The 15,624-nt window shown below is 41.6% G+C and overlaps 2 protein-coding genes across 7 annotated transcripts in view; one reads left to right on the forward strand and one right to left on the reverse strand.

Moving 5' to 3' along the window:
- KCTD15 (potassium channel tetramerization domain containing 15) overlaps positions 1-8,348 on the forward strand; it is a 42,672-nt gene extending 34,324 nt beyond the window's left edge. For all 5 annotated transcript variants that reach the window (XM_057400186.1, XM_057400185.1, XM_057400184.1 and 2 more), the window contains 2 exons: positions 1,394-1,699; positions 7,287-8,348. In XM_057400186.1, coding sequence (XP_057256169.1) covers positions 1,394-1,699; positions 7,287-7,442 — 462 coding nt within the window. In that variant the 3' untranslated portion in view covers positions 7,443-8,348. The remainder of the gene's footprint in view (positions 1-1,393; positions 1,700-7,286) is intronic.
- A 3,878-nt stretch (positions 8,349-12,226) lies between these two features.
- Positions 12,227-15,624, reverse strand: part of LOC130594358 (transcription initiation factor TFIID subunit 4-like) — a 149,317-nt gene continuing 145,919 nt past the window's right edge. For both annotated transcript variants that reach the window (XM_057400196.1, XM_057400195.1), the window contains exon 15: positions 12,227-12,413. In XM_057400196.1, the coding sequence (XP_057256179.1) occupies positions 12,246-12,413 (168 nt within the window). In that variant the 3' untranslated portion in view covers positions 12,227-12,245. The remainder of the gene's footprint in view (positions 12,414-15,624) is intronic.

Below are 15,624 nucleotides of genomic sequence, written 5' to 3' on the forward strand. Positions count from 1 at the left end.
CAGGCTGTAGGCAGCCCTGGGGAGAAGGAGCACCTCTCCACTACCAGCGGTGGGTCTGTGTGCCAAATTTGAACAGAGCTAACTGCTTTGGTTCAGTAATATCCTGCAGCAACAGATTTTACAGGTTAATTCCAAGCCACTATGAAGAGTCGCATATTTTGTGCTGCCTGTTCATTGGCCTTTGATTTCCCTGCTTCCCCAGGTCCTGGAGCAGCAGCACTGCTGTTATTTTTCATGGAATTTTGGTGCCCGTTTCTTGATTACTTCTTGTCATGCCATTCTTCCCAGTCCAAATTATTCCAGTTGCTTCACTCTTGTGATTTTTCATTTTATTTCACTGCAGTCTTTACATCCAGGTGTGCTGACCTGCAGCATGCTCCGCAAAAGTCAGAGAGCATACCTGTGGTGCAGCATTTCCATCTGCAGAAGGCATAAGAGCCAAGAAAGCAAACGACACATCTTTGCAGAGAGGAGCTGGTGGTGCTCTTGCTGCTCCTCTTCCCTTCAGGAGGCTGGAGGAGGTGGTGGGGCCACTGTAAGCAAACTGTCAACCCAGTGCTCACCCATCTCTTCCTTCTCTGGCTTGGTCTGATGGGCTGCTGACACCCGTTGTCTCATCATACTCAACAGCTGAGGTGGAAAGATCTGTTGGAGATCTGATGCAAAGCTGTTAATGAGGATGTGCAGAAAACAGTCAGTGAACTGGGAGTTGGATCAGATTGGGAATTTGAATTGCCCAAAGCCCAAGTGAGGTGATGGACAAATGGCTGGGAAGAACTGTGTCTTAAGTTGTTGGAGTGGGGTGGTCACTACCACTGTATAATTTTCCAGGATCCAAAGTAGACTTTAAATATAGGAATAATCATGAAATGTAGGGAGCAGCTACCGTAGCTGAATTTCAGAATCAGCAAAGACAGGTGAGAAGTGAAGCTGAATTTACATCTCAATCTCCTAACATGTGTGAGAGGTGACAGTGAAGTCTAAGATCTTCTGTGGCAAAATCAGAAGTGACTGTCTGAGGCCAAGAGTGAAGATTAGGGCTCGGGACATCTCTTACGTCAGCAGGCTTTCTTTAATGCAAACAGTTATTTTGATTTTTTAATCCAAAAGTAAAGCTTTCTGGCATTGAGTTTGTGGGGTGATAAATGAACAAATAATTCAGTGCAGTGGGAACTTCACGGTCAGCTCTAACAGATTCACCGCTAACACAGTGTGGTTTTCTGTGTAGGTGTAACACGAAGACAAACTACGTGGGTACCTGTTGCTTTTGCACTCTTGCTGACAATACATAAGCCTAAGTAGGTCAAACAGGAACAATACTCATTGCTAAATGAGAACTCTGTCAGCATTTCTAGTTTATCTCTCTCCCTCTCTCTTTTATTTTCTTCCCCAGGACTTTAATCTTTTATATGAAGAAGCAAAATATTACCAGCTGCAGCCAATGATTAAGGAACTTGAGCGATGGAAACAAGAGAAAGAACAACGGAAACATTTCCAGCCTTGTGACTGCTTGGTCGTAAGAGTGACTCCTGATCTGGGAGAGAGAATTGCATTGAGTGGGGAGAAAGCTTTAATAGAAGAGATCTTTCCGGAGACTGGGGATGTCATGTGCAACTCTGTGAACGCCGGCTGGAACCAGGACCCTACCCACGTTATTAGGTTTCCTTTGAACGGGTACTGCCGGTTGAACTCAGTGCAGGTAACGTAATGGCCTTTCGGTGCTGGCTCATCTGTTTGCTGGGGTGGGTTTTTTAGTATTTCTTATTCAATTATATGCAGATTATTTGCTTCTGCCCAATTACTTCCAGTGCTTATACTGCAAGGAGACATTTTCTGCCTGGTGAGATCACAGTCTTTCAGGTTTTCCTAAGTCTAAGCAGAAAAATAGATTTAGATTTTGTGTATGTTAGTGCCATGCTGGTCTCATAATGGTGGTACACTGATAAATGCTAATTTTTTCATCAATGTACAGCCTGCAGCAGGGTTTTTTTTTCCTCCAAAGTGCCCCCAGGAAGAAAGAGAGAGTTCCAAAAACTACAAAAAAAAAAAGTCTCCACACCATTTTATAGAAAATGCAACAATGTGTAAATGCATAATTTATGTCTCACTCATAATTAAATGATGGTGCCTGCGGGATGGACTTAAAAAAATTGATCTCTGCACTTTTTTTTTTTTCAAAAGGATGTTCTATAAAAATTGCCCAGAGTATTTTAAACAAAATGTATTTCATTTTATACTCAGAGTTTTGACATTAGGCTTAAAATTAAACATATGAAACAAAAGAAGATAACTGGACAGATAGGTAGATGGTAGCAGAAATAAATCTGTGGCTTGTGTGTAGGCAGCAGCCTTATGGACAAGAAATGCCATTTCACAGTGGGTCACCACCACTGTGGCCAAGGCCGTGGTGTTGTAGTTATCCTTTGGCTGCAGAAAGGAACAGCGTTGGTGATGCTGTTAACTTGCGCCTTACAAGGTCAAAACAGCTCTCAGTTTTCGCCTGTATGCCTCTAAAATACGCTGCAAATACTGTGGAAAATGAAATCAGCCTGTGAGGAATATTTCCAGAGTTACTGTCCCTTGCTGGTGGGCTGTGGCTGTGGATGCTAAATGGGCTGTTGGAAAGGCTTTAGTGGCCTTCGTGAACTTTCCTGTGGTCAAATACCCACAGAAGAGCTGTCCCATGGGACTGGCTGGCCAGACTGTGAAGACCAGTAAAGGTGGATGCAGCCATTTTAACAGTGTGTATTTGACACTGACACCTCCCTCCATGGGGCAGCACCCCCTGGTGCTCCTTGCACTCATAATGCTTTTCTGTGAAACCAGTCTAAACCCAGCTGGTTCGGATGATTTTTTGGTTCAAGTCTCCCAAGTGTTTCATTTGGTTGACCTTTGATCAGGCTGATGCCTGTGGTTGATTTTGTGCAGTCCTTTGCAGTTTCACATTTGGCAAGGTTTAGGGTGGACTGCTAGAAATAGAAGGCTGGAAGTGGGTTGGAGGCAGATCCATTTGCTGGCAGTGGGAATGGTGATGTATTCATCACTGTGCTGGGTGGAGAAGGAAGCAGCTGCACTTCAGCTAAAGTAAGTGGATGGGGAAGCATGTTTGTATTTCAGCCACCCTATCCTTGTGACACAGTTACTCACAAGACAGAAATTAGAATACCCAAGCAACAAAGGGCCACCAGTGGGCTCAGCACTGCCAGCAGTCGGGCAAAGAGCTGGATGCCCACCAGGCTGAGCACTTGGCTCTGGATAAGCCAAAGTGGTGTGCAGTAGAAGCTGAATGCTAATTAGTGTTAATATTTGAATGTGTTTTGAATTCAGTCAGAATTCAGATGGAATCAAAGCATCTCTTCACAAGTTCGTGTTGTGAAAAAATTTCTGTCTGCAGTATAAATAATAATACTAAATTACATGATTTTACTAAATTACATGATTTTACTATATAATTAATAGAAAGTGTTTCCAAACATTTTCTGCAAAATGATGCATTTCTGAGACCAAAGGCTGATGAAATCAGCAGCTAATTATCATTGGCTCAGCGGGACTCTGGTCAGCACAGAGGTGCTGCCCCTCCTTTCCCAGGGCTTTTTGGCAAAAGTCAGAAGTTGGAAGTACAGGGAAGCAAATGCCCCAGACTTAAGGGAGATGGGTTAGAAGGGGAAGTGGGTGGAACAGCAGAACCACTTCCAAAGAAGCTCAAAGGGCAATGCAGTCAGTCTGCCTGCTGCTTGCTCCAGTACAGCACTTTTGCCTCCCTGTGCCTTGCTAGCTTATTGGTGGCAAAGCTGCAATATTTTTCAATTCTTCCTATCTTTGGAAGGTATTTCCATTAAACGCTTTGTTTCCAGAGCTGTGCACTTCAAAGAATGTCAACAGTGTAGTGGTAGCCAGAAAAATACAGTAGCTCTTAATTTAATGTAATTACTAACAGGTATACAGTTTTCTTAGGGCTGACAGTGTTTATTCAAGTCCTTGCAAAAGGTTCTGGCAAGATACAGGAGCTTACCTTAGAGAAAATGCTGTGGTGCTTGTTTATGTTGAACATTGGGTCTTCATAATTAAGAATGTATTTGTTAGCATTCTGCAAAATTTAAATGAGGTACATTAAGTGAAAATGTTGTGTTTCTACTTAGAAAAGAGTGCAACAAAATCAGATGTGCTCAGAATACTGGGAGACAGAGTATATTAAATCATAGAATCCCAGACTGGTTTGGGTTGGAAGGGACCTTAAAGCTCATCCAGTTCCAATCCCCTGCCATGGGCAGGGACACCTTCCACTAGACCAGATTGCTCCAAGCCCTGTCCAACTTGGCCTTGAACGCTGCCAGGGATGGGGCAGCCACAGCTTCTCTGGGCACCCTGTGCCAGGGCCTCACCACTCACAGATCCTCTAATATAGTGTGTCCCCCCCCATACATACGAGAATTGCAGCTAATGCTCACTTTTTGACATACTCTCTTTGGAGGTTTACAGGACAGAAGCTCCAGTTTGACTTGAGACACTAGTTTACCTCTATCTGTATCTTCTTACCTTTGGAAAAAGTAATGTGCATAGAACCAAATGCAGTAAATGGCATTTAAATCTGTCCATGTTTAACATTCTGTTGAGTCTTGTGCACGCACCAGCACGTGCAAACCAGTGCTCAGCATTCATGGAAGCACCTTTTAGGAGCCTTTCTTCACAGAGCTGAGTTCAAGGTTATCTGAGTTACACTTAAAAAGCTACAATATTTAAACATTCTGTGCATTGTTTACAGGATTTGGCTTGGTTTGTTTCTTGCTGAGAAACTGGGTGATACTGAGGTTTTTAAGGTTAGATAGCCTGCAGTCTAGTCCTTTGAGCACTTAGGTAGTAAAACCGAATTGCTTTGTTCTGCGTGCAGTGCTCTAAGATGTAATGTCTACCTGGACTGTGTGTATGCAGAGAGCTGGCTGAGGGAAGAGGAGTCCTATGTTAATAGGCAGCCTTCCATATCTTTGGACAGAGGCAAGCCAAGGGCACCCCTGCTCTTGGTTTATATTACAAGGAAATTGATTTTAAAAAGTTTTTATCAAGGATTTTGAAGTCACATCTCTCTCTGAAATCTTAACCATCAATCCTCTGGTTTGCTATCCAGGGGATTGGAATGTAAGTAAGTAATGGAACTGTTAAGTAAATGGAAGTAAATGGAAGCAGCCTCCTTTCCTGTAGCTGGGTTGCCTCTCATATTCATCTTGCCAGCTCTAGGAATGTAATACAGTCAAAATACTCTCCAGCTCATGGAACAGCAGTCTGATGATGTCATAGTCCTCCTTCCCTCTCGAACTCCTGCTTTCCTCTTTCAGCTGGAACAAGTGTTAGTGTACGCACCCCGTTTCTGTCCTGCAGGTAGCATACAGCCCCAGTAAGAGAGTTGTAAGCATCTTAAATGTATTGCGATAACCCACCCTCCCACCCCTTCTTTTAATCCCCCCAGGTTCACTTTTCTACCATACACTGGTCTGCTCTTTTGATCTTTCAGTTCCCATGGATTAAAACCAGCAAATGCTGCTGCCATGGCTTGCATTGCACCATGGTACCACCTCAGATACAGTTCTTTTGTCCTTAATATAGGCTCCAAATTGATGCTTCTGGAGAAAGCAAACCGAACATACAGGCTGAGGAAAGCGTACACTAAGAAATGCAACATGGCCTCGCGTGGGTCTGTGTGTCAGGGCAGCAGTCTGGTGTGCAGATCTTTTAACAGTCAGCTTGGGATGTGAAATGTAAGACTTCTCAGTACTACCGCAGTAGGTGTAACTGCTGCGGAGCTCGCAGGGCTAGTAAAACCAAAAAAGAAATAAAGTTCCTCCTATAACGTGAACCTGTAAAAGCGTATGAGTTGCCTCTGACTGAAGGTGTGTCTATTGCTTAAGACACTTAAACACACTCAGGTTGAGTGATCCAGAGAAGCCATGGCTGCCCCATCCCTGGCAGTGTTCAAGGCCAGGTTGGATGGGGTTTGGAGCAACCCCGTCTAGTGGAAGATGTCCCTGCCTGTGGCAGGCAGTTGGAACTGGATGAGCTTTAAGGTCCCTTCCAACCCAAACCAGTCTGGGATTCCACATTTCTATGGTAAAGTTTTTTAAGTGGCTTAGTCACTTTTCTGTCCCTAGTCTGTCGCTGTGGGCAGCAGACAGCTGGCACATGGGGGTGCTGGTGTTGCCAAGTTCTTCAGGTTTAATCAATCATGAGGTTCAGTTCCCATCACAGCAGGCTCATGTGCTGTGGCAATGGACACGGTGCCTTGGGCACTTACAGACCGGTACAGGCTGCTCCTCTTGATGGCATTTACCAGTAGAAGAACCATTTTTCCAGGCTGCTGCCCTGGACCCGCGAGAGCCACCACTGGGTGGGAGGCTGCACAGCAGCTCCTCCAGTAGATCTGGCATTGTGGATCCACTGAAGGTGGACCTGGCATCTGCTCTGAGAAAACTCTGCCTACGTCCAGCTCTGCTGGGAAACCATGTATCAACATGCTCATGCCTGTGGAAACATGGCCCCAAACATACTGCCAAGATCAGTATATCCTAGGGTAATGTGCTGTGTCACACAGCCTCAGAAATTAAAGTTGCCTCTGGGTTCCTTAAATTCATGCATTTAAATTGCACCAGCTTTTCTTCAGAAGGAGAAAGAGAAAATACGTATTTGGGCAATACAAATTAACTTCTTTCTTGGGCCGGAACGTTTCCTGTTTGTCCTTGTCTTGGGTCCACATCCCATCCCAGCCATGCTTTGCATGCACATACAGCAGCACTCCCTTCCAGCGAGTGAAAACCACAACTCTGATGTCCATGGAGATGTGGTGGAATGTGTGGAGATGTGTCACTCAGCCTCCTAAGACATTGTCATCTGCCAAGGATGAGCTGAGACGTTTTCAGCCCCTTCCTCTAAGCCTGTTTATACTACTAATGAGTAATGGGCGCTTTTCATTACAACCTAAACCTGATGTTGCTTTCTGTAAGCAGTAAGAGATAACATCAATATCACCACAGTACAGTATTTTACTATATAATGTACTAAGCTGCTCTGCAGAGCTCTTATTTTTGTGATTAATTTTTGTTTTCTGCAGAGGTTTGCTGAGAGCGAGACTTTAATCACAGCATAGTCATTTAACAATAACTTAAAGAATTATAGCTGAATAATATTCATTCAATGAGAACTCGAAAGACTAAATCCATCATTTAGATCCAGTCTCCCTGAATGCTTTAATCACTAAAATTTGCTAAATATTAATCTGAATTTTTTTCCCCACATTGCAGGTACTTGAAAGATTATTTCAGAAGGGGTTCAGTGTGGCAGCTTCATGCGGTGGTGGGGTGGATTCCTCTCAGTTCAGTGAATATGTGCTGTGTCGTGAGGACAGACGACCACAACCCACCCCAACCATCAGAATAAAACAGGAGCCCCTGGACTAGACCCTACTCCCCTACTCCTTTGTAACCGTATAAGTGTTTAATAGTCCCTTATGTGAAACACTAAGAATTTGGAAAACAGTATTAGCAAACAGATTTTGACTTTAAGTTGCCAATTAGTGGTATTCTGAAACTACCTGTCACATAGCCAGCCATGAAATGCATTTGAAAAACCAGTTGTTCGTTTTTCACAATGGAATTCCTGAACGTGCTCAGCATACCAGGCCTGCTGGGAACGTACTTTGGGCTAAACAGCGGTGGTGGTGGTGGAAAAGGCAAAGCTTCGTCAGCCACTGGCCCTAGGTTGGACTTACGAAAGAGCAGTAAAAGCAATTTGAATAGATCAGCAGGAGAAGCAGTTCCAACAGCCGTTCCAGCTGTACCCCGACGCTGTGACGCATGGAAGCAGGAGCCTCGAGAGGAAGATGGTTCCCTAAAAACTGCACTGAGTATCTTCCCTGACTGCCGCACCTCCTTCATATCAGACGTGGTTTACACCTCCATACATGACGTGACACTTCTGTGATTGTACTCGCTCGTACTAGCAAATGGCTTATTTTTATACTACATTTTCAACAGAAATATCTCCCTGTGGACAGACTCTAGAATCTGAAAAGGACCAATTTATAGTCAACTGGTGCTCCGTACTAAAAAAAAACCTGCACTAAACAAAAAAATAGTGACAAAAAATTTGACAAGGCCAATTTTGGCAATGATTGCAAAAGTAGGGATCTGGAAGCACAAAACAAAATGCTGCCATCCCACAAGGGTCACATACCCAACATGGAGCTGTAGTTCTCTTAAAGCTAGTCTTGTTTTGACTCAGAAACTGTTAAGTTTGGCATCATCAAAGCAGCGTGGTTCTGCCAAGCAAGCTCTGCCATCTCTTGTTAATCATTTACTGACCATGTTTTAGGAGGAGGCGTTAAGAATTTTAGACAAGCCTACTTTTTTTGCAAAATTACTGTTATTTGTAATTTTGCAAAACTGTGTTAAACCCCTCTCTACTGTCCGATGAAAGCCGGACATGCTTGTTTAGATTCGTTTCCCTCTATTTCTGTAAACTATTACTAAAACACAGTTTGGCAGCTGCCCCCACCTGTAATTTTGTCTACTGAAGCAGGCTGTCTGCAGGAGGTGCCTGCTCCTTCCGTAAATTGGTATCAACTCTGACTCACAGGGCTTCCTAACTCAGGAGACAGCACTGGGTTTGCAGGTGCAAGGTTATAAATAGCATTCTGCTAAATCCTGTTGATTGCTGTTTGGCATGATTGGGTCCTCAGTAAGTAATTCATGTGTTAATCACAGTTTAGTTTATCCCACATTAATTTATAGAATACTGTTGTAGATGCTGAATTTTAATGAAACTCTTCTTAGATGCATAAATACAGCCAGATACAACAAGGGACAGAGTATGAAGTGGTCAAAAATTCATTAATGGCAGTTGATCACAAAATTAAAAAATCATTTTTTAAGACTAATACTTTCAACGGCAATGAGCTGCACTGACTGCCCAAGGGACAATCTAGACAGGGGTCTAATTTTTGGAAGAGGGCTGGATACCTGTCCATGGAAAATCAGACCTCTGCAGGTTTCCTCACCTTGGTTGCCCAACTCAGCAATCTTGTAGCCGGTCAGTGTTAGCCTGCTAACTTAGCCAAACACTTTGAGCACATCTGTCTACTTCAAAAGAGTTGTAAAGTTATTTTATTTTGTGGTTTTATACTTGTATGACATTCTAAAGTTGCTAGGCATTGCCATATCTGAATATATGGCACAACATTCACCTTTGTATGTAAGATATCTGTAGAATTGTATATTATACATTTAATATTGTAAAGAACTTAACGTAATTGTCATGTATTTGTGTATGCACATTTCTCATACAGTAGTTCATGCCATAAACATTTCTGTAAAGTAAGTGATCAAAAATAAGCAAGTAGGGTGGAACACTCACTGTATCTTCCATGTTGTTTGAAAGATGTGAGAGTTTTCGATTGCATCGCCTCTGGCTTTTGCTCCATTCAGCTCAATGTAGCCAGGTCTTACAAAGAGGAAAAAAAAAGTGTTTTATTTATTACTTTCATACATTGAGTTCACTTTGAGTTCAGAGTAACCTTAAATAAGCTGTTTAGCTTCTTGTTTTAATCCTACATATACTTAATGTCTTGTCCTCCTGGACAGGGAGGTTTGTGGTTGGTTGTTTTTTCTTCAGATTGGTGTTTTTACCCTGTGTTTCTTTAGAGCTCAATAAAGCAGCTCTAGTGATTTGGGCAGCTTGCTAAGGTGGCATTGGAAAGGGTTCCAGGCTGCGCCAGCCAAGTTAAATGTGAACTTGAGATGGAAAGTTTGAGCCATGACATCACAGCATTGACTGCAAAATAGCACTAAGGCAAAGAAGACATGTGGAAACAATCACCTGGATAGAAGAAATATGCCTTTAAAAAAAAGTTAAGCTAGGACACGTTCTTTTAGTTAGTAACTTCAGGTCACTTATTTAAAGTTTATTACAGTTCCTTTTATATCTTTTTTTACTTATTTCCCTATATTTTTAGGCAGCAATAGCAGCAAAAACTGATATGAATTCTTACTTCTGGCCTTAGACCGTAGCAACATAACTTAAGAACATTGCTCAGCATTGCTAAGACGGGTTTTAGAACACCCCAGCAAGCCCAGTGAAGGCTAAAAAAACACGGAGGCCAAGAAGCAAACGTAGCCAGGCTTCTCGCCCAACTCAGCTGCACAAAGCAGTCCCAATTCTCCGTTGCTGAGAACTGAACCTGTGGCTGGAAGAACCTGGGTCTTCACTAGCACTTCCCATGCACTTCCCATCGCTGTGGTCCCGAGCCTCGGAAGGAAAGCGAGAGAGAGAATGTTCTGTTGTGCTTCTCGAACTGACAACTGCTGAGTGCATTCATTCACTGTATTAACAGCATCAAGGTTTGATGACAGTTTTATTAGATGTTTGACAAAGGGTAAGGATCAGCACAACAAAACACTGAAGTATTTGGGTTTAATATTTCTTTGAGGGTATTCTGTTAATATTTTAATGCAAAATGTTCCTGAACAGTGCTCAAGAACAAGACAATGTGAAATTCCTGTTTGATAAATTAATACTGTATGTTACTCGATGTGTTACTTTAGTAAATTGTTTTATTTCTTTATAAAATAAGTACAAATAAGGGAGTATGTTTTCACACAAGTTGGGGATATTTACGAATATGTACAGAAATCATCAAAATAACGTAATTCTAATAAACACAAGGCCTTTATAAACAACATGTACAAATTATCAATAAATTTAAAACATAATTTTACACTTTCTGGCCTTAAATATGTTATGAATAATCTTTTGGCTAAATAGCAGCAGTATAAATTTTCTTCTGCTTTTCATGAACCTTAAAAAATAATTAAAACTTTGTTTTAAAACTATCGGACAAATAGTTCTGTTTGTGCTTTCGCTATGTTTTCCCCATCTGAAAAAAAAAAAAATTGCCTCAAAAAAGTGGCAAGCATAACATGGTAAAAATTGACAAGATAAATAAGCAAACGTCTCCCCTTCAATGGTTACTCCTAATACTGTTATGTTTGAAGTAGAACTTGTGCCTACCTGCCTGATCAATACTCCTAGCCAATACCCATTTAAAAGACTCACACTAATGTCACTTGGCTTTGGTGTAGGCCTTTTAAATCCCACTTCAGCAAAGCATTTAGAAAGCATTCATCCCACCTTTAAGTACTTAACACTACTCATTATGCTTCAGTCATGCACTTGTTCATGTGCCTCTCTGGACTGGAGTCCAGTCTTCCAAGGCCAGGACACGGCCAGGCCCCAGGCACTGTGGCACCAGGGCTCACTTGATCTTCCATGAGTGGAACCAGCCCCCAAAACTCCTGTTACAGCGACTTTAAAATCCACGTGTACCATACTCTGAAATCTTCACTGAACACCACCTCTCTTTTAAAACCACCATTAAACCATACTCTGCAATAAATAAGATTTTTTAAACTTTGTTTTAGAAAATAAAACCCAACTTTGATTCATGTCACTAACCAGTTGCTACAAATGTGCAAAAGGTTGAGAAGATTTCAGAAAACAACCGGACACTAGTCCAGGTAACTCAGCTGAGACCCAAGCACACAGATTTCACACACTTAGGATTTGGTTCAGCAAATGGCTCAGAGGAGCTGTGCAGTAAAAGCAGAAATCCTACCTATATAAAATGTGTGAGAGTGTGCAGTGGCTATTCTCTTAGCTGTGCAAAAGACTGCAATTATAACTAATCTAAAATAACAGATATGTTGTAACCATGGTTAGTGGAAACTGCTAGCAAAACTAAAGAGGAAACAAACCCAGCGCCTTCCATGAACATACAGGTTAACATCACAGTTAGGTTCCAGTCCTGTAAACCTGTCGCAGTCCTCCTTATGCAGATGGTTGTGTTAGCCATCGCAACACCCTTACCAGTCAATACCATCCACTGCAGCTGTACCTAAAGTGGCCAAACGGAGCAAGACTTCGATGGTGGTTGTATCTCTGCATTTAACATTTTAAAACCTTTTGCACATTTTTTTTTTTGTGGGTTTTTTTGGTGTTTTTTTTTTGTTGTTGTTGTTATTTGTTTTGGTTTTTTTTTTTTTTTTTTTTTTTTTTACATAAAGGGAATTTATTGCATGTGTTTGACAATTTTACAAAATAAAATTACTGGAACATTGACTTCTGAAAAAAATAGAAGGCACATTAAAATGACAGCTTTTTAATGCAGGTTGAGCTTCTGTATGGAGAATTCAGTACAATTCTTGGCTTTATTTAAGCAGAGCTCGATAGAGCAGGAGAGAATGGCTCATTTCTCTTTCCTGTTCCATGTAGAAGATGAAGTCCCTGAGGTTTATGCGAGTTATTTTCTGTCGTGCATACTGCCGGGATGAAGGAGTGCCCAAACCAGCCTGACCTCCACTAGACATACCGAGACCCTGCAAACAGAACATAGCAAAGTCAAAAGTCCTGCAACAGCAAAGAGTTTCCTCATACTCTCAGGTTTACGACTACTTTTTACAGCAGTCAGTTATAAACTGACTGCTGTATCATTTGAAACATCTTAGATTGATTACTACGAGTTTAATTCTGAAAATATTACACAAGATTTTATTCTTTTTCTATTCTTCTGAGTCTCACCAAGTTATCCTGAGTAAAGAAACCCCACTGAAAACACACGTGAGGCTAGACCTTGGTTCATTTAAAACCGGGGATAAGTATGTCTGACTAATTCTCCGGCTACACTCATGTTAACCATAGATTTGACCAGTTTAATTTCAGGAATCTATTTAGGACAAAACTATTTGCAGCAGATAAAGCCATCTTCAGTACAGTGAATGTGTGCACCATTCTACTCCACATCCTGGGTCTAGGACTGGAAAAAAGTGAGTGGTGTATCAGGATACTGCTACTGCAATAACCTCTGCAGTTGTGAGTCCCATGGGGACCCTGATTCTCTCTGAATCTACCAAAGAGAAATGCTCAGCGTGGGGAGATGGTCATCAACCTTGCTCCAGTACACAACCAATGCTCAGCTCAGAGATGGAAAATCAAACAGAAAAATCACAAGGACATTGTGTGATGATAAAGACAAATACCAGTACTACAGCTATATTAAATAATTTTTATTTCTGTTGTTTAAATTGGTTCGGGGTACTGAATTACTGCGTACCTTATCCTGGTTTTCCATATAGAGAGAGAAAACACACAAACTGGGCATGAGACCACTGTGCTTTGATTATTTAGAAGCTGAAAGGATGAAATTACAGAGACTCTGCAGTCCTCTTGAGTTTAAAACTGAAATGCAACACACACACATGCAACCCTTTTTTCATCCTTAGGAGACCACTGATTTTATTAATTCCAATTCATTTCTGGCAAAACAAACTTTTAACTTAGAAAAATAGATTTTAATCTCTAAAATTATTTAAATTATTTTTCAAGCCTTTAAAATATCTGGAGAAGTTTTCAATACTTTTGAAATCCCAAATTTACATACTGCTGCTCTTACTAACCAACCTTTCTTTCCCCAGGAAATACTTATTCTAGGATCTTGATTCTAGGCATTAAAAATACAGTTAATTGTAATTCTACTACTGAAAGATTTTAGGGGAAACATATATGGTACATTGCAAGTAAGACATGGTACTGTTTTCTCTGTTGCTTTTCTCCCAGCATATCAGCAGTCAGACTCCTTGCAGAGCTGTGCCACTCAAGATAATTTCTCCTATACATACATAAACCATGGTAGTGGAGCAAATCCTCTTCTCTTGTAACCAAAACCACAAAAGTTACATGAATGTGGCTAAGCTTGCAAGCAAGAGAGGAAGAAGCCCACAGCCTTTGAGTACCATGAGCATTTGATCTGAAGTATTCTGTTCTCCCGTGTGGAACAGCTTTTGTTAACAGACTGATTTATTACCTAACCTCACTGCTCATAGGAAAAGCATGTGCTGCAGCTGCAAGGGTTGCTCATCCATGCTGACGCCAAACATATCCCCAGCACACAATTCATTTATTTCGTGGTGCTCTGAATTCTATGCCAAAACAGTCTGCATTTGTAAAAGAAATTTAAATTTGTAAAAATCATTTAAACTCCTGCTCTTCATCTTCCATATGTCTGGAATGATCCACTACCTTAAGCTGCCTCTCACTCATGCTCTGACCATGCATCCACTTTGCCAGGGCTGTTGCCACTGTTTCCTACTCTCCAAGTAACCACCAAATCTTTAAGTCAAGCTGATGCAAAAATACTACTCTTTCTTCTCTGCTCCCCACATGCTGCATCTTTCCCCCTGCTCCCAGTAGTACTTCAAATTAACCCTCACTACAGTTCCCAAACAGTGACAAACACGCTAGTAAGAAATGTGGCCATCTTGAACTTACTCAAAAGCACTGTCTATAGCATACTGGACTGGAGCCGCCCTGCACACAGTACCAAACAGTCATAGAAAAGCTACTTAATTTTTTAATTTTTTTTCTTCACATAAACCCATTTCCTATTTGGACAAAACAGCTGGAATTAAGACATGAGGATAGTGAGGCCCTGGCACAGGTTGCCCAGAGAAGCTGTGGCTGCCCCATCCCTGGCAGTGTTCAAGGCCAGGCTGGACAGAGAGGCTTGGAGCAACCTGCTCTAGTGGAAGGTGTCCCTGCCTGTGGCAGGCAGTTGTTACTGGATGAGCTTTAAAGTCCCTTTCATCCCAAACCAGTCTGGGACTCTATATTCATTGCATATATCACTCAAGATACTGAACTTTCACATAGGAAGAGCAAATACTTCATGCAACATCATGACATGGAGCTGTGCACTTTCATAACCACACTGGTGAGCCAGTTACCTGACAATGTTCCGTAATTGTTCTGCAAGGTGGATACAAAATTGTAAGATTTTAGGAAGTACAGAAGCACCTCTAAGCTGACAGAACTGTCAATATGATTTCTAACTTAAAGACTAATTAGTTTGGTACTCAGAATTATTCTGCAGATGCTATATAAGAAATGCAGACTACTAAATGCCATAAGTTTTTAATTATGTACATGAATGCTAGCAGAGTTAATTGCCAAGAATACTGGAACTGAAGTAAAATGCAGATTCTTCTCCAGAAAAATCACATCTTTTGTCAGCATGACAGACTTTTCATTAACCCCAACAAGCCCTTTGTTGTCTGTGTCTAATGGCAACTAATATAAGTTACAAAGACAAAAGCTTTAATAAAAAAAATTTTTACATAATTTATTTCCTGGCCTGCCACACCCACTCAAATATACATCAGTACCAGCTTTGGTATCAGTTAAAAATTCAGGGAAATTTAAGATGTTCCAGACCAGAAAAAAATCATTTAATTTATATGTAAACTCCTTCTCCTCTTCATTTTGAGACTGCTTACATACACAAGGTACAGTGACTTCTCATCCCCTTCCATCTCACCCTTCCCTTTCCCCCACTGCCTCTTCTCCCTTGCCGCTTCAATCCTATTCGCTTGTAACACACCAGCGCAACTGGTGACAGCCTTGAACTTGGCAGCTGCAAATCCCACAGGACAGCAAGGAAGACACAGAGAGCAAACAAATTATTTTGTGCTCCACGTGTTCCTCGCGGGGCTACAATGGGGCTTTCCCAAGACCCACACACACAGCTCCCGCTCC

Source organism: Pezoporus wallicus, unplaced genomic scaffold (assembly GCF_028554395.1).
Source record: "Pezoporus wallicus isolate ANWC-B61680 ecotype Strahan unplaced genomic scaffold, APGP_CSIRO_Pwel_v1 contig_447, whole genome shotgun sequence".
Lineage (NCBI taxonomy): Eukaryota > Metazoa > Chordata > Aves > Psittaciformes > Psittacidae > Pezoporus > Pezoporus wallicus.